Below are 24,535 nucleotides of genomic sequence, written 5' to 3'. Positions count from 1 at the left end.
TCTCACAATGACTTGGCAGAGCTACCAGAATACTGAAGTGACCTTAATTGACCACAGTGCAGAGATATTCGAATCCTTGAACTACCTTAGCAATTTACTGCACAGCATCAGGAATCCTCTTGGCACACGAGATAACCCAGCACGAATCTGCAAAGATTTGCTTAACTGTGAACACAAAGTATCAGATGGTAAGTTACTGGTTTCCTTAAACTCTGATATCTAATTTTGCTTCATCGTTTCAGTGTGTTTGAGATTTGCGGTGTATTTATTCCAAACCTTATCATTTTTGATAAATCCCTGGCAGAGGCATTTTAACATCAAGAACCAAATACGTACTCAAAGAGGCAAACATGTTTCTGAGGTCAAAGTATCCTTTTTCAAGGGTTCACTTTACAAAAGGTTTTCCACTGCACAGCCTGACTTATGGCAACATGAAGAGGTCATAGAGCCCTCTCTACCACACCCTCTATAATTAGTTTTTACATAAAATGGAATTTAAGTGCCTCATTTCAGTATCAGTGACTATAAAGATGGAGTGGCTTGTCATTCTTGGAATTTTCTCATCCTCACATTGATACCCCAAATCCATTAGCCAGAGGTGCAAAAACAGAACCATCAAGGAAAGGTTTAAAGCAAGTGGAAGAACCATCACTATCTGATGATAAGTAGGGGAAACCCTGTCTGCTACAACATGTCATTTAATTTTAATTTCTATTGGGTCTACCTGGTCAGCTGTACAATCAATATTAGTAGTTATCATTTTTTGGTAAAAACTCCAGTCTTAACACACAATGACATATATGCTGATTTGAAAATAACTAAGTTATTTAATTCTGCAGGATGAATAGTAGTCCATATTTTATTTTATACACATACACATATACATATGTATGTATAAATACATGTTTGTCCAAAAACATCTTCCATTCTAGAATAAAGTATAGTGAAAATATTCATTTTATTTATATTAATAAAATGCTTAACTTCTATAGATATTTCCTGCCCTAGATTATCACAAAAACAAATAATATTTACAGTTATAGCTGCCTACAATAATTCAAATTTGATTCTTTCCCATATTTGAGGGTATAAAAATGCAATTCTATAGAACTGAAAGGAACAAAGACACTACAGGACATACAAATTACTGAAATCTAATTCAAGGTCTGCCTTCCTCATAGCAGAAATAGCTAAGTGGTATGGCTCGTAAGGTATCAGAAAGGTCTTTATGCCCAAAAATACTTTCATCACTAGGAGATTGTAAGTGCAGTAGAGAAACACAAAACAGCAGGGAAGAGGGGATATGACAGAAAGTAGGGTGGGGGGTGAAGTGGTAAACAGAGTAGGTAGATGAAGCATCTCTGAGAAAGTGACATTTGAGCAATATCAGAAGGAGGTGAGGGAACAAGCCACAGGAAATCTGGGGAAAGAGCTTTCCAGGAAGAAAGAACAAACGCAAGGCCCTTGAACCTGAGCGTGTACTTAGCATGTTCTACTATTAGCAAGAAGGCCAACGTGACTGGAAGAAAGTGCATAAGGGGAAGAATGGTAGGAAATGAAGTCAGAAAGATGTCAAGAAACCAGATTATACAGGATCTTATAGATTACTCAAAAGACTCCAGCTTTTACTGAATAAGATGGGAAGCCTCGGGAAGATTCTGAGCAAAGGAATGACGTGACTTGACTTAAATTTTTAAAATGTTACTCTGGGTGTTGTACTGCAAATATGAGGACAGGATAGAAGGAGACATTGAGAAGACTATTGAAATAATCCAGTAAGAGATGATGATGGCTTGGACTAGAGTTGGTGGTGGGGAAGTGATAAGAAATGGTCAAATCTTTGGATATGTTTTAAGGTAGAGCCAGCAGTTTTTTGTTGGTAATTCGGATGTGGGTTATGAGAGAAATAGAATGATAAAGGATGACTCTAAGATTTTTGACTAAGGGACTAGAAGAGTGGAATTGCTGTCAAAAGAGATAGAGAAGCAAGTTTGGAGACAAGATCAGGAGTTCGGTTTTGGATGTATTTAATTTGAGATGTCTGTTAGGCATTCAAGTAAGGATGTCAAGTAGGTCATTGGCTACTCAGGAGTGTGAGGTCCTGGCTAGGGGTAAAATTTATGAAGTCACTTGCATATAAACAGTATCCAATGCCCTGAGACTGTTTAAGGCTATCTAAAGAACAGATAAATAAAGAAAAGAGAAGAGTTCTAAAAACTGTGCCTTAGAGCTCTCCAATGTTTACAGAGGTCAGGGAGTTGAGGGGGAACTAGCGAAGAAGACTAAGAAGAAGCTATCACTGAGATAAGAGGAGAACTAGATGAATGTGGAGTGAAGAAAATGTTTGCCTGAGGAGCAGGCGATCTGCTGGGTCGATGTCAAGTTAGGTGAAGACTGAGAAAGGCTACTAGATTTAGTAACGGGAAGGTCTTTGATGATATTCGCAAGAGCGGTTTAGAGGAATGGTAGCAGTTAAAACTGTATCAGGTTTTCAGAGAAAATGGTGGAGCTGGAGAGTTTCCACTCCCATTAATGAAGCAGGTAATTCAATTTGCCTGACGAAACGTTTTGAAAATTAAGTTAAAAGCATCAAATACTGACAAAGTAGTGAGGGACTTTCAAGCCAATATTCTGAAAAAGACAGCAGAGAGATGAACACATACTTAGAGCTACTTTTGCCCTGGGTGTGTTCAGAAACTGAGTAGTGCTTTTGGTCAAAGGTTGGAATCTGAAGTCCACAAAAGGTGGGGACTTAGGCTTTCAAAGGGCTCCACTTTAAGAGTAAAAGTAAACGGAAAGAAAAGATATTCGTACAGATTGCAGCCTAGCTTCACATCGTCAAGATGGCTCAGAAAATCTCAAACTGTGAACTTGGATTAAGATGATTGCAGACTGCTAGTAGCCCCTCATACCTGATAGAAACAAACAAAACTCTTCTATGAAAGATAATATCATCCTAGGGCTCAAATTATTTCCACAAATAATTTTTCAAATGTAGTGCCCAGCACACAATCAATGGTAACTAAGCACACAAGCTGACAAAACACCACGAAATGAGAACTGGCAGAAACAGCAGACAACAGAAGCTGACTCGAAAGAAAAAATAAGAGAGGAAAAATTTGAAATGGAAGGTTTAACGGACAAGGTAAACCTTATTTAGGAACACGGTTTATTCACAATAATGAGAGAGAAGGCAGAATACATGTGTGCTAGTACAGATAGATGGGTAAAGGTCATAAAGGGAGCTTATGTAAGTTTCCTTCAGTTTGCTTTAGTTGTCTCAGTGAAACTGAAAGGTTATCAGTCAAGAATAAGAATGAAGGAAAGGTATAGTTAACTTGAGAGGATAGGAAGAGGTTTCAAATGGTTAACTATGAAAGTGACAGAGGAAATGAACTAGGGAAACATAGTAGTACTGTCTGGCAGCCTTTCAAACATTTAAATTTAAAGTGAGGCCAGTCAGCAGAGTTGTGTTTTTCTCTAGGCACATTTAGTTGTGCAGGTACAGGCACAGATTAGGCACAAAACTGGATTTATGCAGGACTGGGATTTTATAAGACAAGCACAATGAAGTGAGGCAGGGCAAGAATGTTAAGGAAGTCTCTAAGGAAATGATCATAGCAAAGGACTGTGGGTTTTAAGCTAGGCAGGAAGAGAAGTGAACACATGATTACGAAGGACAATGAAAAAGTGGTAGTATCAATGGATAGTAGGTCCTAATGAGATCAAAGAATTATTAGGGTCAGAACACTAGAGGGAATGAGCTGGAATGAGAAAAGAGGTGAAATCATGGAGGAGATCTAGCTGTAGGTAATAACAAAAACTAGGGTATGGCCTTATACGTTAATGACTAAAGTAAACAGGACAGGAGAAGGGTACAAAAACGGTGGGAGAGAGTTCGAGGCACTGAGAAGTCGGTATTGCAAATATCAACCATGTGGATGTGAAAATCACCAAGAATTAGGTTATAAATAGATTTTCTGAAAGTGATAGCTAGAATCATCAAAGAAATAAATTTGGTGATAGCAACAGGAAGAGGTAACAGGTGACATAGTGCAATGACAGCAATTTTACCACGGAGTGTTTTTAGGGAGAAAGTGGGGAGAACGGTCTGAAAGTGGCAACGAGGAGCAAGAAAGATCCCTTCCCCACCCAGGCACAATGCTACAGAGGCTGTGGCAGAACTTGAAAGAGCTGCAGGGGAAGCAGTGTTCTCAGAAGAGAGCCAATTTGGAGTTAGAGCATTTAGGCCTATAAAAGACGTATTATGATATAGTGCTTTATCTGTAGCTCAGCATACCCTGAAAAAAATACGAAGCCCCTACCAGTTCACCATTGTACAACATAATGCCTGAATTCAAAGCATTCCACCCCATGTAACAATGAGACCTTGCTTGAAGGAAAACGTTTTATAAAGAATATATTCACTCACATAGTAGTAGGAAACTATTTCTTGAAAGAGAAGAGATGATGAATCAAGATATGACTGTAAGCCTGGATCAGATCCTGGTTTAAAAAAAAACAGAAACCCAGCTATAATTTCTACAAACTACAAAATGTTCAACATTCTGAGGAAATGGGAAAAAACAGGATGGAGGTGGTATTAGGATCTTTTTCACCCCTTTCTTCCATATTTCAATAGATCAGTGATTCTCCAGATATAGTCCGTGGACCAGAATTAGATGCAGATTCTCAAGCCCCATCCCAGATTTAATGATTCAGCAACTCTTGGGATGGAGTCCAGCTATCTGGACTGTCTGTGACAGTCCCCTACTCTTGGAAGTACCAATTCAACAAGTCTTCCCTTTGAAGAATTAGTAGAATAGTAGAGGGGAGAATAGTCGAGGATGTTGTGGAAGTCTAAAATGATACACCAGGTGAAGCCCAGGATGAGCTGGAGGAATCTTTGCTGTGGGATAGGAATGGAACAAACAAGGATTTCTACCTATTATAGAAAATGACATTTTACAAAGACTGTTTGATTGTCTTGCCTTTTTAATGCAAGAAGGCAGGGCCATCTCATTCAAAAATTCCTGCCCTTTGCGTTTAGAATAAGGTGCTATTTCAGTATTCTGAGCCTGTTATTCCGGAATTAAGACGCTAGCCCAGTACTTTTCAGTCTGAATATGTCTTGAAGTCTTTTACACACCATTTGATTCTCCTGGGCACTCAATGGAGGCAAAGGTTGGCAGGCTTACACTGGCTGTAGAGATTTCAGTTTTTTCCACTTACAGATCTGAAAAGAAAGCACAAAAATAACCATTTAATTGCACATTTCTCTTCTGGAAACAAAAAAATGTTTATTCCTTTTATTTTAATTATCAATATTACACATAAAGATATGTTTTTCCTCAGGGAGACTGAAGACGTTGTTTCTGTTTTTTAAATATATATATTCATTTTTAAGCTCTGTAATGACATAGAACAAAAATACACACATATCCTATATTAATTTCAACTTTTCTATTAACTATGTAACTTTAGACAATTCACTTAAAGTTGCTGCGCTTATCTATAGAATGAAGCAACAGATTCAGCCATTCGGTTATTTTTTATTAAAATTATAAAATGCCCTTAAATTGATAGGTACGTGAAAAATACAGTATTTTCAGTATTGGTTTTACATAATGCTTGCAGCTTTCATTCTTTGACTAAATGTAAATATCTTTATAATCTAAGTTTTTTAAAAGGAAAAAGCGTGAAAAAATATATTGAAAGTATCATGATGATCTGTAAGGATAGTTCAAATATATTTTAGCATGGCATTTAAATATCTTTATGTTTTACAATAAATTAATAGGAAAATACTGGATTGATCCAAATCTTGGATGCCCTTCAGATGCCATTGAGGTTTTCTGCAATTTCAGTGCTGGTGGTCAGACATGTTTATCTCCTGTCTCTGTGACAAAGGTACGTTTTGAATTTAGTACTTGCCCACTATCAGTAAACAGTGATTTTAAAAATTCTTTCATTTTAAATAACTATGAGTTTTATGAATGGAAGCAAGATATTCTCTACCATATATGAGGAAGAAATGTTTTGTTTTTAAAAAATAATCCTGTTAAATCTTGACATTTTGATTATGTATTTTTATGACTGGCTTAGCTTGGCTTACTCTACTGACTATGCTTTTTAAATTCCTTTTAAAAATGTAAAACATATGTTTTTATGCACATGCATTCATTAGAAAACTCCCAAACAGCTGCAGTGTTTGTACTCAGTAATCAGTTACCTTAAGTTTTACTGAAAAAGACATCATCATGATTAAAAGAGGAATTTCACCACAAAGCTTGCTATTTTTGGTGACTGGGCACAAAAAAAAACCTCTCCTAAACATCCACTGGATATTATTTAAAATTTCTTACAAGCATAATTCTATAAACCAAATGTTTAGAATGAATGAAAGTTAGTTTGGTATGTAACACTGGATATTATACCAAGCATTTCTAAACCCTAAAGCTTAGTTCTACCTACAACATGTACTGAAGAAACTAAAACTGCATTTCTTTCTTTTTCTGGTTAAACTACCTTGGCCTTCCCAAGAACTTTTCTCATTGACAAAGAACTGATACACGGACCTATTGTGTGTTTTGTCCACCACAGAAAGGCAGCAGCTAAAATATGCAGTGTGTCAGTCCCTCCCAGCTGCTTATCATTAGACTGCCCTCTCCTCCTAAAACGCTCCCCTTCGTTAACTAGGGTGTTTCACCAGCTCATCTCAATAGCCATTCACCACTGTTACCCAAAGCAGAGGAGGGGCGGATTCTTATGTTCCTATGGGATCTGTGGAACTAATGAGGAGCAGCATGATCGTCCTGCTTCCAAACTATGCACGATCATCCTCACTCCCCTGGGTTTAGCCCAGGATTTTTTTTTTTTTTTTTTGCGGTACGTGGGCCTCTCACTGTTGTGGCCTCTCCCGTTGCGGAGCACAGGCTCCGGACACGCAGGCTCAGCGGCCACGGCTCACGGGCCTAGCCGCTCCGCGGCATGTGGGATCTTCCTAGACCGGGGCATGAACCCATGTCCCCTGCATCGGCAGGCGGACTCTCAACCACTGCACCACCAGGGAAGCCCCAGCCCAGGATTTTTATTTGGATTATCGTGGAAGAAAAGGGGAGACTGGTGTGCAAAGAAGACAGGATCAAATGAAGGAGCTGCACTCCAGTTCTTTCCTTGGCTGAATCAATTCTCCCATCTCTCCTATCCATAAATGCAACCTGAGAAAGACTGCGCAGGTAGTGGAAAGAACAGCAGACTTGCAATCTGGAACCTGGATTCTAATTTCTTTTCCCCTACAAACCTGGGGAATGATGCTGTGAGCCACCAGAGAGCCCACTCTGTGCCAGGTGCTGTGCTAGCTAAATGACAGTGGGCACCTCACATCCTCATAACAACCCTGTCATGTCGGGGTTATACCAGCTTTACCAACAAAGAAACTAAAGCTCAGAAAGGCTACATACGTCACAGGTTTGTGGTTCTCATCTGCAAAATGAAGGAATGTGAATTACTTCAGCTCTAATATTCCTCATGATGATCCTTCCATGTTTTCATCTTTATACTCTTCCTTTGCCTTTCCTCTCTTTCCCTGAAGTTTTGCTTTTTTGTTGTCATTTTATTTTTTTTCCTTCTCTGTTACCTCATAACTGATATTTCTCTGATTTTGTGTTTGGAGATTAACATAAATTCCTCAGTAGGAACTACTTCTATTCATTTATGTTATGACCATCCCCATGCTTGAATAATGCTAAAATAATAATGATGGTGATGATGATGATGTCTAAAGCTATAGAAAAATCTGTTTCCTTGTTCAAGCCTAGAAAACGTGCAGTCATACTTCCTTGCTCCAGTGTTGCCCTATATCGTTCACTTTATTAGTAAATACTTGCTCACGCATTCATTCATTCATGCAATAAACATTTACTGATGACTCACTGTATGACTGGAACTGCATTAGGGGCTGGCAACACAAAGACTAAGATTCTGTCTTTGTCTGTAAAGGCTCTCATAGTTAAAATTAATCAATTTATTAATACAACTTTTAACTTATCTTTAGAAACTCAAAAATAAATCTTCAAATGAAAGTATAGACAGAATTTCAGATTTTTATGAAAAAATTTTAAGCAATAATCAACAACAAATTATTAATGCATCTTAAATAACATTATGCAAAGTATCTCCTTTTTTTTTGTTGTTCATATCTAGTAGCCTAGTAGTATGCTAAAGCCAGCTCATACTGCTCAGGAGAGCCTATTATTAATGTCTCTTGTGAACTCCATGTTTAATGACATTACCTTGATAGCCTAAAACCAGCCATGGTGGGAGTATTTACAACTCCCACCATAGGGGTGGAAATCAGAAAATGCTATAAATCAGGGATTCCCCCCTGCCCCACCCCTGGCCTGTCAAAGACTTTCTTCAGGTTTCCCCAAACTGTAAGGCTTTCAATTGCCATATCTTATAACTTGCATATTGTTTCAATGACATTAGTTGGAGTTTGGAGTTGGAAAAGTCCAGATGAACTTCCTTCATTTACTGAGCTCAGAAGCCACCCATATCATCACCATTCATTGTCTAAACACTCCAGTGTGGACAAGTGCTCAGACAAGTGGCTCAGGATTGACTATTGGTTTCAAGGGATGGAATAGCCAGATTTTCGAAGAAAACACTCTACTTGAACCTAAAGTGCTTTCAGATGACTGCAAGGTAAGGGAATGTCACTTTTAGAATTGTTCAATATAACTAACGTAAAATTGATAAAACTATATAAAATTAATATAATGAGTAAGACTTTAATTGCAAACCACAGATACAGAAGGGTAGTAAGTTTTAACGTGCCTGATGTGTAATAACCGTACATTTTTCAGAGTCAATTATTTGCTTATATCATATCAACTTTTGTCACACCCATTGTTCATCCGTGAAGTTTTATATGCAAAACAGGTGTTAATACATAAATTTAATTTTTATTCCCCATATGAAATAATTATATCATAGATCGATGGATGGATGGATAGATAGACAGATGGCAGATAGGGCATATAGACAAATGATTTCTTTCCTATATTTTTAGCACTGTGATTCTGCATCTCATTACATCATGGAAGGCAGGTTATAGAGGCAAGTCAGCTTTATTTCATTTTGTCAGTCCCTATACCTGATACCAAATAATGGGCATAATGGCAGATTGACTGACCCTACAAATCTGTATTTGAATCACAGCCCATTTTTCCTATTAAAATTAAATAATAGTGAAGAGTCTATAATTTTAAAACATTACGTTGTGGAGCAGGTGTCGCAAACTATAATCCACAGACCAAATCTAGCCCAGCACTCGTCTTCGTACATATATGCTACTGGAACACAGCCACACTCATTCGTTTGTTTATTATCTAGGGCTGTTATCACACTACAATGGCTGAGTTGAGCAAGTGTGACAGAGACTGTATGGCCCACAAAACCTAAAACATTTATTATCCAACCCTTTACAGAAGAGTTTGCTGACTCCTGTTATATAGTATAGGGTTGATCACTTTACACACATCCTAATTTCTTTAAGTAGCTCGGTTTCCTGTTCTGGTGTACTATGAAGCCCATGATTTAGGATCTCTTACCATTTCTAGGGTGCTTTACTTTTTCACATTTCATTTTCAGATAAACAGCTCTTGGGTATTTGAAAAATCATAAGCAAACAGAAGTATACAGCTCACTCTCTATAGGTGAAGAGATCAGTATTACCAACAAATTAATTTAACTTTCACAATTTTGTCCTGAAACTTTTAGTGACTCACTACTATCTCTGAGACACAATCAAAACTCATCAGCTCTTTATTCAGCAGTTAGAATAGTCAGGCCCCAAACCTACCTTTCTACCTTTCACTGACTGTGTACCCTAAAGTGTGGTCCACCTGATCTATTTATAATAATAATAACAAAAACAACAATTCCTACTACTAATTATTGGAGACTTATTAGATGACAGGTACCATGTACTGCATACATTATTTAATTATAACAGCTTTGTGAAGAAGTTCCTATTAGTATCATTTTATAGGTAAGAAAGTGAAGGCACAGAGGTTAAGTAACTTGTTCAAGGTCATACAGCTAATTAGCAGAGGAGCAAGAAATCAACCCCAGGTGTGTACAGTTCCAAAGTCAATGCCATGCTACACTGCTAGGGACTTTCAACTGAAGACTCATTTAATCCACACAATACTGTGAGGTAGGTTTTTATTCTTCCCATTTTATATGTGAAGAGAATAGCTCTACTTGGGTTTCTATCAAAATCTGTTCCAAGTCAAAATCTGTGCACTTAAACCCCATGCTAGGCTTATTTTCACAACCACATTCTACTTTTCCAACTTTTTGTTTTTTTCTATTCAGGTCATTCCCTTTCTCTGAAGTGCCGTTCTCTACCCCTCTAACCAAGTGGAAATTGTAGGCAAACTTTAAGGCCCATCTTAAATTCTGAATTCACAAAGCTTTCCCTGACACTTCCAGTTGGAAATGAGGTACTTAGCACTCATTGTCAACATTATTTATGTTGCATTTATCATATACAGTCTTATATTATGGCTGTTTCTCCTCTCCCCAACTAAATTTATAAGTTGCTAGAATTCAGAAGCCAGAACTAATTTATTCATCTTTATATTTTCCAAGCACTGTAAGGAAATGAAGGATTACATCTTATTCAACTGTGCCAAATGTACTTAGTGTTCAACACATATTGTTTGAGATTTAATGAAGTTAATCTGACAGTGTCTTACACAGGGAACTCTATTCTAGTTATTATACCAAGCTTGTGACTTTGGTAATTTATCTTCTGTGAGCTTCAATTGCCTTAACATAAAATGGAATTTATAGTTTAGATAATTTCTAAAGCTCCTTCAAACTTTAAAATTTATACCATGATAATTCTGTGAATGAGTAAATGAATAAACTCCTGTTTAAAAAGCTTCACAAAACTAGTCAACTGTGTTTCTCTATTTTGTCTTCTTGAATCTTAATCATGTAACAGTTTTTGATCCATAACAGAATTTACCAGAAACAAAAGAGCATAAGTAATAAAGAGAAACAGAAAGGCCTAGAAGGAAAGGAAGAGAGGAATGAAAGAAACTATATAAACAGTAACCACAGAATGGAAAAAAAGAAACCTAAAAGATGATTCAATGTAATTATAATTTACTTCTACTGAAGTGATTCTGCTTATTTCCTGCCTAAAGTACAGAGAGGTTGAGCTAGCTCATTCCCTTTCATCCAAGAAAAATGCCCATCCTAAAACATCACTCCCAAATAAAGGAACACAAAACAAACAGATGGGTATTACTCATATTAGGAATAGTGCAGTTTTTAAATTCATATCTGGTCCAATGATCCACAGACAACAGAAGCAGAAACCCTCAAAAGAAAAATCAGAACACACAATGCCATTTAGAGAAAGGAATAAGCACATATTTTCAATTATTCATAGTAATTGTTACCGTTTTTTGAGCATTTACTCTGTGCCAGGCATTGTTCTAGGCACTTTCTGTTCATTATTTCTAATCCTTAAAATAAGTCTACATTGTCTATGAAGGACACTGTCTGCTGCTAATGAAACAATTAATTACAGATTAAAGCATTTCATTCTTATTTTACAGATTCAAGATGGCAGCTGGCATAAAGCAAAATTCCTTTTTCACACCCAGGACCCTAATCAACTTCCAGTAATTGAAGTACAAAAACTTCCTCATCTCAAAACTGAACGGAAGTACTACATTGAAAGCAGTTCTGTATGCTTTCTCTAAAGTCTCTGAATTAGTTCAGAATTCATGCTGTTGGCCAGGTAATTGCTGCAGAGGGAAAAATATAGACAGAAAGGTACTATTGGATATTATGAAATGCATGGAATAAAGCATTGGCTAAATCTTAAAGAATCTCAGGAAGAAAAGACTTCCTCCTAAGAAGGAGACGAGGCATTTTTTAACGGACTATAAGTATTTAATTCTTTAAAAAATTATATTGATCTGAGCTTTCTTAGAGAATTCCCTAGAACTGAACATTTATAAACATGGAATTCTTCAGGATATTCTATATTTTTTGACTGTCTGAGAGCAAAGTACCCATTAGACAGCTGGAGACGCAAAGCACTATGGAGCAATACTGGCTAATGCTCCCAAACGTGCGATGCTTCTGTCTAAAAATTGCAAGCCACAGTCTGATATGTCTTATTTTCCCAAATACTAAGCTGTATTCAGGTCCCCAGTGGGCATATACATCTTAGCCGGTGATACACTACCTCTTACATGTTGCCTTTTTGTGTTGCTTGATGCTCTTTCTAAAACAAACAAGGTGCTTGTGGCTTTCATAGACTATTTCTTTATTCGTCTTTGTCATTCTTTAAGAGTGTATGTACTGGTTACATCAAGATATATTTTGGTTGTTAGTACTTATTTTAATTTGTTTGGTCACATACTTAATAATAACAAGTAAAACATTATTTATGTGAAGTCCTTGTTTTATTTTAAAATTCTCTTTGTGGATATTAGAATCAAAGCCAGCACACTGTAACCGGTGCTTAAGCACAAGAGAATTGGGAGGGTTTTTTTTAACTGTTTTATTTTTAAATTGCTGTAAAAAATTGTAGGCCAGCTACATCCAGTAGTAGGTTTGGGTTAGAGTTTAGGGGTTGTGATATACTATTTTTAAAAATCCATGATCATCTGGGATGATATTTTGTGTATATATATTTTGTAAAGTTCTAATTAATTCAGCAAATCTTTTGAAATTGCTGATGTTTTAAATTATAAAAACTTTATATTTCTGCTTCATAGAAATTACATGTTTTTGTAATTATTCATTGATTTTCTTTCACTGTTCTTAAATTTAATGTGTTGGGACCTAAAAGAATTCAATTTACCAGTCTTTAAAGTAACATTCAGGAAAACAAAAACAGTCCTTTGCTATTTAAAATAGGCTCAGCAAGTTCAGACTTTCCTTGTTGTCAGAGAAGTGTTTGTTAGTTAAGTATTAAAAGAAAAATATTATACCTTTTGGTATATAGAAAAGCATGTACATCCATTATAAACATACTATTAGCCACAGCAAACCACATTTGCCTATCTATAATAAAAATGTGCTTTAAAATATTTTTTGGTGGTATTTGTTTTTCTTCTTTTTTTACCATATCCTTTTATTATATATGATAGCCCTTCTGGCATAGACCTTCTGTACTATATATTACATTACCAGAAAGTACCTATTGCATACCTATAAAAGGATTATAGGGCCTATTTCCTACTTGTACAAAATGAGGTCATGGCACAGAAATAAACTCTCTCATATATGGTCTACTGATTTCCAACAAGGGTGCCAAGACCATTCAGTGGAAAAAGTACAGTTTTTTCAACAAATAGTTCTGGGAAAACTGGATATCCACATGCAAAAGAATGAAGTTGGACCCTTATCTTACATCATACACAAAAACTGACTCAAAATGATGAAAACTATTACTGTAACCCACATTTGGAATAATATCAAAAATTTAAAAAAACACTTAAAATGGATCAAAGTCCTAAATGTAAGAGATAAAACTCTTAAAAGAAAACTTAGGTGAAAGGCTTCATGACATTAGATTTGGCAATGATTTCTTGGAGCTGACACCAAAAGGACATTCAACAAATGAAAACAATAAATTGGACTACAGCAAAATTTAAAACTTCTGTGCATCAAAGGGACACTATCAAGAGAGTGAAAAGACATCACACTGAATGGGAGAAAATATTTGCATATTTTATGTTCGATAAGGGATTAATATCCAAAATATATGAAGAACTCTTAAAACCCCACACAAAAAACAAAAAAAAACCCCAAGCAACCCAATTTAAAAATGGGCAAGGGACTTCCCTGGTGGTCCTTCCCTGGTGGTCCCACAGGTAAGACTCCATGCTCCCAATGCAGGGGGCCTGGGTTCAATACCTGGTCAGGGAACTAGATCCCACATACATGCCACAACTAAGAGTCCGCATGCTGCAACGAAGATCCCGCGTGCCACAACTAAGACCCAGTGCAGCCAAAATTATAAATAAATAAATAAAAATGGGCAAAAGACTTAACAGACATTTCTCTGAAGAAGATATACAATGGCCAACAAATGAAAAGATGCTCAACATCACTAGTCATTAGGTACAAATCAAAACCATAGTTAGATACCACTTTGTACCCATTAAGACGGCTATTACCATTCCCCCCAAAAGAGGAAAATAACAAGCGCTGGTGAAGATATGGAGAAATTGGAACCCTTATACATTGCTGGTGGAAATGTATTATGGTATAGCCACTGTGGAAAATAGTTTGGCAGCTCCTCAAAAGTTAAAGATAGAATTACCATATATGACCCAGTAAGTCTACTTCACATATATACCCAAAAGAATTGAAAGAAGGGACTCAAACAGATACTTGTATACCAGTGTTCACAGAGGTATTATTCAGAAGAGCCAAAAGGTAGAAACAACCCCAATGTGCATCAACAGATGATATGATAAAATATGGTAGGTACATACAGTGGACTATTATTCAACCTTAAAAAGGAATGAAATTCTGATATATGCTCCAACATTGATGTACCTTGAAAACGTTATGCTATGTGAAATAAGCCAGACCAAAAGGGAAAATACTGTATGATTCCACTTATAGGAAGTACCAAGAACAGACAAATTCATAAACCAAAAATACAATAGAGGTTACCAGAGGCTGAGTGGGGTAGGAATGAGGAATTGTTGTTTTTTAATGAATATAGAGTTTCTGTTTGGAATGATTACAAAGTTCTGGAGATGGGTGGTAATGATGGTTGCACATCAATTTGAATACGCTTACTGCAACTGAATTGTACACTTAAAATGATTAAAATGACCAATTTTATGCTGTATACTTTACCACAATTTTTTAAATGGAGCTATGGCAAAGATGTCTGATTTCCTGCTTGAGAAACACAAATGTTTTTTAAAAGGAGCCAAGACTGATTCTAAATGAAAGAACCCATAGTTTATACTCTAGTTTCAGTTCATATGCTGTACCTTCTGTTTACCCTCCCCCCAAAAAAAAACTTATATCACAGACATAAATGAATTTCCTAGGTATCCTAGGTATCATTTAGGAAATATATATAAAACAGAAATTCCTTACTTTGTGTTTGTTTTGTTCCTGAAATATTAAATTTAAAGCAAATTTTAATCAACTTACTTATATGCAGTATAGTCTGGTGTTTTAAGAGTACTCTGAGGGTAAGCTATGTGACTTTGCGTGTATTATATATTCTTCATTGCCCCAGTTTCTTCACTGTAAAATGGGGACAATAAAAGTAAAAATCTATATTAGTTAGGGGTTCTCCAGAGAAATAGAAACAGTAGGAGAGATAGACAAATGACAGATAACAGATAAATTGATGAGAGATGACTAGACAGATATAAAGATATAGATTTAATATATATAATATACATATAACATTACATAATAAAACATGTTTTAAATATATACTATATTTAATATGAATATATTAAATACTTAAATTGTAATTAAAATTATATTAAAGTTAATATATTAATAATATATTAATTATATATATTATATGGAGATTTATTATGATGAATTGGCTCACATGATTCTGGAAGCTGAGATGTCCCACAACCTGCAAGCTAGAAACCCAGGAAAGCCAGTGGGGTAATGCATTTAAGTCTGAAGGGCTGAGAACCAATGGTTTAAAACCCAGTCTGGGGGCTACAGAAGATGAGATGTCCCAACTCAAGCATGCAGACAGAAAGCAAAGAGGGGCAAATTCCTCCTTCCTTTGCCATTTCTACTCAGGCCCTCCACGGACTGGGTAATGCCCACACACATGGAGGCAGCATTTTACTTTACCAAATCTACTGGTTGAAATCCTACTCCCATCCAGAAACACCCTGTCAGACACACCCAGAAATAAATTTTAACCTGGTCACCCTGTGACCAGTCAAACTGACACATAAAATGAACCATCACACTATCTTACCTGGAATGAAACAGAAATGTAGTTCTTTCTGTAGGAAGCAAAAAGGTGGTTTTCTCATTTGGTAACTTTGCAATAAGCAAGAGAGCGAATGCCACTAATGGCAAAGAAATGATTTGAGCAGGAACACGTGTTTGGAAGCAGGCACTCTGGCAAACCTCACTTTCTGACCAAAATGTATGAGTTTGGCCCTCTCACACAAGACTAGCAGTTTCAAAAATAAGTGTTAAGCTAAGCCTTCAATGTACAGTGCTCTGTCCTATTAAAGCATAACTTTTCACTCTGACCTACACAGTAATTGGCTATGGTAAGTACGATGAAGTCATTGTCACCTAAGCCTAGGTACACAATTATGCAATCTGTGTGCTTTGGATTCAGAGTCCTGGTATAATTCTAAGCCAGATTAGACAAATGGCACCTCTGTAGAGAAGAGCAACTGGCAGGGAGTCCAAACTATCATCTTGGCTGTACCTAGCGGGGAAATTTTAGGACTGCACACAAGTACAAAAAATAATCTCACTGACAATCCACTAAAAATAATTTGATTTTGCTGGGTATCTAGTTCAGGACAAATTTAGAGTTGGAATCAAGAAAACTTCTCACTTCTTGAAGCAAACACTGGAAATCCAGTTTCATGAAAAAGACATTCTTCATTAAGGGATAAAGATCTCCCTCATCCATTAGAAAAGAAAAAACTTTAGGGGCTCAAGATGGTGGAGTAGTAGGACAGGGAACTCACCTCCTCCCACAAATACATCAAAAATACATCTACAAAGGTAACAATTCTCAAAGAATACCTAGTGAACACGAGCAGAAGACCTCAAACACCTGGAAGGACAAGAAAGAGCTCCAGGTAACTGGGAAGGACAAAAGGAAAAAAAAAAAAAGAGGAAGCGAGATGGGACCTGTGTCCCTGGGAGGGAGCTGAAAGGAGAGAAGTTCCCACACCCTAGGAAGGCCCCTCACCAGTGGGGAGATCAGCCGCGACAGAAAAGAAACTTCAGAGGCTCAGAGGAGGCCGCAACAACCAGTTTGTGGTAGGCAGAAGAAAGAGAGGCCTACAGACCTACACAGACAAGTCCGTTCCACTGCCCTGAACGCCCCAGTCTGAGACACGCAGCTGCTAGTATGGGCGGGGGCGGGTGCTGGAACTCGGGATTTAGAGGATAGACACGGGGAGGGGCTGGCTGCTGGCTGCACTGAGACAGCCTGAAGGGTCTGGAGTGTGGTACAGCCGCAACTGGGTGTGTTCACGTAAGAAGCACAGGCCTGCCACAGAAGCAAAGCGCCATTGTTAAGTGGCATGCAAAGGGAGGGGCGGGGCTGCCATTACAGCCTCCTTCTCTATGCGCGGGCTCCCGCCTCCGTGGGCTCCAAGGGAGTGCACCCCAGCCACCACCTCAGCCGGCTCCCACGCCACGCGCTGCCTCAGCAGGCCCTGGGAGCAGACACCAGCAGGTTCCCCATATGCAGACGTGAAGCTGAAACTAGAGCTGAGCCATGCAACTTAGGATGCAGGGCTGAAATCTCTTCCTGTGGCTGCATGAGCCATGGATTTACACCTCTGCCGCCAGCTTTGTAAATTCAGCACCTGTGAGACACCTGAACAGACAATGGGTGCTCCCGCAGCTGGGACAGGTCTGGCCTTCACAGCTGTGGGCTTTGTGGGCATGTGCACACGGGGGCTGGGCCAGGCCAGGGTCTCAGCTGCCTCCATAGCTCCCAGAGCAGGTCCAGGTGCACAACTACTGCAGTCCTGGGACCTGACTTCAGTGAATCTGTGCTGGTGGCCTTGTGAAAACAACGCCTGAAAGACACCCAGGGCTGATTGCCAGAATTTCCACAGTTGAGGCAGGGCCAATGGCAGTCCAACAACAGTGTCCTCTGTGAGCCCACACAATAGGTGAAAGGTGACACAGCAGAGGATACGCACTGGTGAACAGCTCTGGCGGAGGAATACTCAGCAGCTTCTCTTAGTGGGAGTACTCTAATCCCACCTACCTCACACTGCAGATCAGAAATACAGCTCAGAAATGTATCTGGGGGCTTCTACTCCAACAACTAGGGAGCAGACCCTGCCCCTGACAGGGCAGTGACAACCACAGAGCCAACAGGAGGTCCCACTCAATATCCAGTGCAGGCTCTAGTCATCACAACGCCAGTCACACTTCTTATCCAGGGGATAACGACCAGCATACACTGAGGAAAGAGGCAGCAGCATTCATACGAAAAACAGTCCTCACACACAAAAAAATAGTCAACCCACACAGGCTACACGGGGACGATGCCACATAAAACAGCCCTCCAAGACCACAGTAGATAAGTGTTTCTCCTAAACTCATAGTGCAAGAGAAATCTAAATATTTATATCCTTCTAAGAAGCAGATGAACCACTCCCAATTAAAAGATCAAGAGAATTCCCCTGAAAGAACAATGAAACAGACCTCTTCAGTCTAACAGACGCAGAGTTCAAAAAGGAGATAATGAAAATACTGAAGGAATTAAGGAAGGCCATCAACAGAAATGCAGATTACTGTAAAAAGTAACTAGAGGGGACCTTGAAGATGGCGGAAGAATAAGACGCGAAGATCACCTTCCTCCCCACAGATACACCAGAAATACATCTACACATGGAACAACTCCTACAGAACACCTACTGAACGCTGGCAGAAGACCTCAGACCTCCCAAAAGGCAAGAAACTCCCCACGTACCTGGGTAGGGCAAAAGAAAAAAAAAGAAAAAAGAGACAAAAGAATAGGGACGGCACCTGCACCAGTGGGAGGGAGCTGTGAAGGAGGAAAAGTTTCCACACACTAGGAAGCCCCTTCGCGGGCGGAGACTGCGAGGGGCGGAGGGGGGAGCTTTGGAGCCGCGGAGGAGTGCACAGCAACGGGTGCGGAGGGCAAAGCGGGGAGATTCCCGCACAGAGGATCGGTGCCAACCGGCACTCACCAGCCCGAGAGGCTTGTATGCTCACCCGCCGGGGCGGGCGGGGCTGCGAGCTGAGGCTCTGAGGCCCGGGTTTAGGTTTCGGACGGAATGCAGGGAGAGGACTGGGGCTGGCGGCTTGAACATAGCCTGAAGGGGTTAGTGCACCACGGCTAGCTGGGAGTCCGGGGAAAACTCTGCACCTGCCGAAGAGGCAAGAGACTTTTTCTTCCCTCTTTGTTTCCTGGTGCGTGAGGAGAGGGGTTTAAGAACGCTGCTTAAAGGAGCTCCAGAGACGGGCGCGAGCCGCGGCTAAAAGCGCGAACCCCAGAGACGGGCGCGAGCCGCGGCTAAAAGCGCGGACCCCAGAGACGGGCGCGAGCCGCGGCTGAAAGCGCGGACCCCAGAGACGGGCGCGAGCCGCGGCTGAAAGCGCGGACCCCAGAGACGGGCGGGAGACGATAAGACTGCTGCTGCCGCCACCGAGGGGCCTGTGTGCGAGCACAGGTCACTCTCCACACCCCTCATCCGCGGAGCCTGTGCAGCCCGCCACTGCCAGGTTCCCGGGATCCAGGGACAACTTCCCCGGGAGAACGCACAGCGGGCCTCAGGCTGGTGCAAAGTCACGCCGGCCTTTGCCGCCGCAGGCCCGCCCCGCACTCCGTGCCCCTGCCTTTGCCGCCGCAGGCCCGCCCCGCACTCCGTGCCCCTCCCTCCCCGCCGGCTTGAGTGCGCCAGAGCCCCCGAATCAGCGGCTCTTTTAACCCCGCCCTGTCTGAGCAAAAAACAGACGCCCTCCAGCGACCTACACGCAGAGGCAGGGCCAAATCCAAAGCTGAGCCCCTGTGAGCTGTCAGAACAAAGAAGAGAAAGGGAAATCTCTCCCAGCAGCCTCAGAAGCAGCGGATTAAAGCTCCACAATCAACTTGATGTACCCTGCATCTGTGGATTACATGAATAGACAACCAATCATCCCAAATTAAGGAAGTGGACTTTAGGAGCAAGATCTATGATTTTTTTCCCTTTTCCTCTTTTTGTGAATGTATATGTGTATGCTTCTGTGTTAGATCTTGTCTGTATAGTCTTGTTTCCACCATTTGCCCTAGGGTTCTATCCGTCCATGGTTTTTTTTAAAAAATTTTTTTCTTAATAATCAATTTTAATTTTAATAACGTTATTATACTTTACCTTCGTTCTTTCTTTCTTTCCTTCCTTCCTTCCTTCCCTCCTTTAGACAACGAATCATCCCAAATTGAGGAGGTGGTCTCTGACAGCAAGATTTATGATTTTTCCCCCTTTACCTCTTTTAGTGAGGGTGTATGTGTATGCGTCTGTGTAAGATTTTGTCTGTATAGCTTTGCTTCCAACATTTGTCCTAAGGTTCTATCCGTCCCTTTTTTTTTTCTCTAAATAAGAATTTTTTAATTCAATAATTTTATTATACATTATTTTATTTTTACTGTATCTTCTTTCTTTCTGTCTTTTTTCCTTCTTTCCCTCCTTCCTTCCTTCCTCCCTCCCTCCCGCCCTCCTTTCTTTCCTTCTTGCCTTATTTCCTTCTTTGCTTCTTTCTTTCTTTCTTCCTCCCTTCCTTCCCTCCTTTCCTTCTTTCTTTCCTCATACTTCTACTAATTCCCTCTACTTTTTCTCCCTTTTATTCTGAGCCGTGTGGATGAAAAGCTCTTGGTGCTCCAGCCTAGGAGTCAGGGCTCTGCCTCTGAGGTAGGAGAGCCAACTTCAGGACACTGGTCAACAAGAGACCTCCCAGATCCACATAATATCAAACGGCGAAAATCTCCCAGAGACCTCCATCTTAACACCAGCATCCAGCTTCACTCAACGGCCAGCAAGCCACAGTGCTGGACAACCTATGCCAAACAACTAGCAAGACAGGAACACAACCCCACCCATTAGCAGAGAGGCTGCCTAAAATAATAATAAGGCCACAGACACCCCAAACACACCACCAGACGTGAACCTGCCCACTAGAGAGACAAGATCCAGCCTCATCCACCACAACACAGGCACTAGTCCCCTCCACCAGGAAACCTACACAACCCACTGAACCAACCTTAGCCACTGGGGAAAGACACCAAAAACAGCAGGAACTACGAACCTGCAGCCTGCAAAAAGAGACCCCAAACACAGTAGGATAAGCAAAATGAGAAGACAGAAAAACACACAGCAGATAAAGGAGCAAGATAAAAATGCACCAGACCTAACAAATGAAGAGGAAATAGGCAGCTTACCTGAAAAAGAATTCAGAATAATGATAGTAAGGATGATCCGAAATCTTGGAGATAGAATGGACAACAGAATGGACAAAATGCAAGAATCAGTTAACAAGGACCTAGAAGAACTAAAGATGAAACAAGCAACGATGAACAACACAATAAATGAAATTAAAAATACTCTAGATGGGATCAATAGCAGAATAACTGAGGCAGAAGAACGGATAAGTGACCTGGAAGATAAAATAGTGAAAATAACTACTGCAGAGCAGAATAAAGAAAAAAGAATGAAAAGAACTGAGGACAGTCTCAGAGACCTCTGGGACAACATTAAACGCACCAACATTCAAATTATAGGGGTTCCAGAAGAAGAAGAGAAAAAGAAAGGGACTGAGAAGATATTTGAAGAGATTATAGTTGAAAACTTCCCTAATATGGGAAAGGAAATAGTTAATGAAGTCCAGGAAGCACAGAGAGTCCCATACAGGATAAATACAAGGAGAAATACGCCAAGACACATATTAATCAAACTGTCAAAAATTAAATACAAAGAAAGCATATTAAAAGCAGCAAGGGAAAAACAACAAATAACACATAAGGGAATCCCCATAAAGTTAACAGCTGATCTCTCAGCAGAAACCCTACAAGCCAGAAGGGAGTGGCAGGACATACTGAAAGTGATGAAGGAGAAAAACCTGCAGCCAAGACTACTCTACCCAGCAAGGATCTCATTCAGATTTGATGGAGAAATTAAAACCTTTACAGACAAGCAAAAGCTGAGAGAGTTCAGCACCACCAAACCAGCTTTACAACAAATGCTAAAGGAACTTCTCTAGGCAAGAAACACAAGAGAAGGAAAAGACCTATAATAACGAACCCAAAACAATTTAGAAAATGGGAATAGGAACATACATATCGATAATTACCTTAAATGTAAATGGACTAAATGCTCCCACCAAAAGACACAGATTAGCTGAATGGATACAAAAACAAGACCCATATATATGCTGTCTACAAGAGACCCACTTCAGACCTAGAGACACATACAGACTGAAAGTAAGGGGATGGAAAAAGATATTCCATGCAAATGGAAACCAAAAGAAAGCTGGAGTAGCAATTCTCGTATCAGACAAAATAGACTTTAAAATAAGGACTATTAAAAGAGACAAAGAAGGACACTACATAATGATCAAGGGATCGATCCAAGAAGAAGATATAACAATTGTAAATATTTATGCACCCAACATAGGAGCACCTCAATACATAAGGCAAATACTAACAGCCATAAAAGGGGAAATCGACAGTAATACATTCATAGTAGGGGACTTAAACACTCCAATTTCACCCATGGACAGATCATCCAAAATGAAAATAAATAAGGAAACACAAGCTTTAAATGATACATTAAACAAGATGGACTTAATTGATATTTATAGGACACTCCATCCAAAAACAGCAGAATACACATTTTTCTCAAGTGCTCATGGAACATTCTCCAGGACAGATCATATCTTGGGTCACAAATCAAGCCTTGGTAAATTTAAGAAAATTGAAATTGTATCAAGTATCTTTTCTGACCACAATGCCATGAGACTAGATATCAATTACAGGAAAAGATTTGTAAAAAATACAAACACATGGAGGCTAAACAATACACTACTTAATAATGAAGTGATCACTGAAGATGTCAAAGAGGAAATCAAAAAATACCTAGAAACAAATGACAATGGAGACACAACGACCCAAAACTTGTGGGATGCAGCAAAAGCAATTCTAAGGGGGAAGTTTATAGCAATACAAGCCCACCTTAAGAAGCAGGAAACATCTAGAATAAACAACCTAACCTTGCACCTCAAGCAATTAGAGAAAGAAGAACAAAAAAACCCCAAAGCTAGCAGAAGGAAAGAAATCATAAAAATCAGATCAGAAATAAATGAAAAAGAAATGAAGGAAACAATAGCAAAGATCAATAAAACTAAAAGCTGGTTCTTTGAGAAGATAAACAAAATAGATAAACCACTAGCCAGACTCATCAAGAAAAAAAGGGAGAAGACTCAAATCAATAGAATTAGAAATGAAAAAGGAGAAGTAACAACTGACACTGCAGAAATAAAAGAGATCATGAGAGATTACTACAAGCAACTCTATGCCAATAATATGGACAATCTGGAAGAAATGGACAAATTCTTAGAAATGCATGACCTGCCAAGACTGAATCAGGAAGAAATAGAAAATATGAACAGACCAATCACAAGCACTGAAATTGAAACTGTGATTAAAAATCTTCCAACAAAGAAAAGCCCAGGACCAGATGGCTTCACAGGCGAATTCTATCAAACATTTAGAGAAGAGCTAACACCTATCCTTCTCAAACTCTTCCAAAATATAGCAGAGGGAGGAACACTCCCAAACTCCTTCTACGAGGCCACCATCACCTTGATACCAAAACCAGACAAGGATGTCACAAAGAAAGAAAACTACAGGCCAATATCACTGATGAACATAGATGCAAAAATCCTCAACAAAATACTAGCAAACAGAATCCAACAGCACATTAAAAGGATCATACACCATGATCAAGTGGGGTTTATTCCAGGAATGCAAGGATTCTTCAATATACGCAAATCTATCAATGTGATAAACCATATTAACAAATTGAAGGAGAAAAACCATATGATCATCTCAATAGATGCAGAGAAAGCTTTTGACAAAATTCAACACCCATTTATGATAAAAACCCTGCAGAAAGTAGGCATAGAGGGAACTTTCCTCAACATAATAAAGGCCATATATGACAAGCCCACAGCAAACATCATCCTCAATGGTGAAAAACTGAAAGCATTTCCACTAAGATCAGGAACAAGACAAGGTTGCCCACTCTCACCACTCTTATTCAACATAGTTTTGGAAGTTTTAGCCACAGCAATCAGAGAAGAAAAGGAAATAAAAGGAATCCAAATCGGAAAGGAAGAAGTAAAGCTGTCACTGTTTGCAGATGACATGATCCTATACATAGAGAATCCTAAAGATGCTACCAGAAAACTACTAGAGCTAATCAATGAATTTGGTAAAGTGGCAGGATACAAAATTAATGCACAGAAATCTCTGGCATTCCTATATACTAATGATGAAAAATCTGAAAGTGAAATCAAGAAAACACTCCCATTTACCATTGCAACAAAAAGAATAAAATATCTAGGAATAAACCTACCTAAGGAGACAAAAGACCTGTATGCAGAAAATTATAAGACACTGATGAAAGAAATTAAAGATGATACAAATAGATGGAGAGATATACCATGTTCTTGGATTGGAAGAATCAACATTGTGAAAATGACTCTACTACCCAAAGCA

General features: G+C 39.2%; 1 protein-coding gene and 1 long non-coding RNA gene across 3 annotated transcripts in view; one reads left to right on the top strand and one right to left on the bottom strand.

Annotated features, from left to right (window-relative positions):
- COL24A1 (collagen type XXIV alpha 1 chain) overlaps nucleotides 1-13,107 on the top strand; it is a 392,309-nt gene extending 379,202 nt beyond the window's left edge. The window contains exons 57-60 of the mRNA XM_060024757.1: nucleotides 20-188; nucleotides 5,801-5,910; nucleotides 8,491-8,706; nucleotides 11,640-13,107. Coding sequence (XP_059880740.1) covers nucleotides 20-188; nucleotides 5,801-5,910; nucleotides 8,491-8,706; nucleotides 11,640-11,786 — 642 coding nt within the window. The 3' untranslated portion in view covers nucleotides 11,787-13,107. The remainder of the gene's footprint in view (nucleotides 1-19; nucleotides 189-5,800; nucleotides 5,911-8,490; nucleotides 8,707-11,639) is intronic.
- The window catches only part of LOC132433679 (uncharacterized), a 72,821-nt gene that overhangs the window by 7,283 nt on the left and 41,003 nt on the right, over nucleotides 1-24,535 (bottom strand). Inside the window, exons 2-4 of one of the 2 annotated variants that reach the window (XR_009521193.1) lie at nucleotides 5,150-5,236; nucleotides 4,433-4,506; nucleotides 86-165 (exon numbers count right to left, since the gene is read on the bottom strand). This is a non-coding gene — a long non-coding RNA (uncharacterized lncRNA). The remainder of the gene's footprint in view (nucleotides 1-85; nucleotides 166-4,432; nucleotides 4,507-5,149; nucleotides 5,237-24,535) is intronic. The other variant, XR_009521194.1, reaches the window with a different exon arrangement.

This window comes from Delphinus delphis, chromosome 1, assembly GCF_949987515.2.
Source record: "Delphinus delphis chromosome 1, mDelDel1.2, whole genome shotgun sequence".
Classification (NCBI taxonomy): Eukaryota; Metazoa; Chordata; class Mammalia; order Artiodactyla; family Delphinidae; genus Delphinus; species Delphinus delphis.
This window is presented reverse-complemented; position numbering and strand designations above follow the sequence as displayed.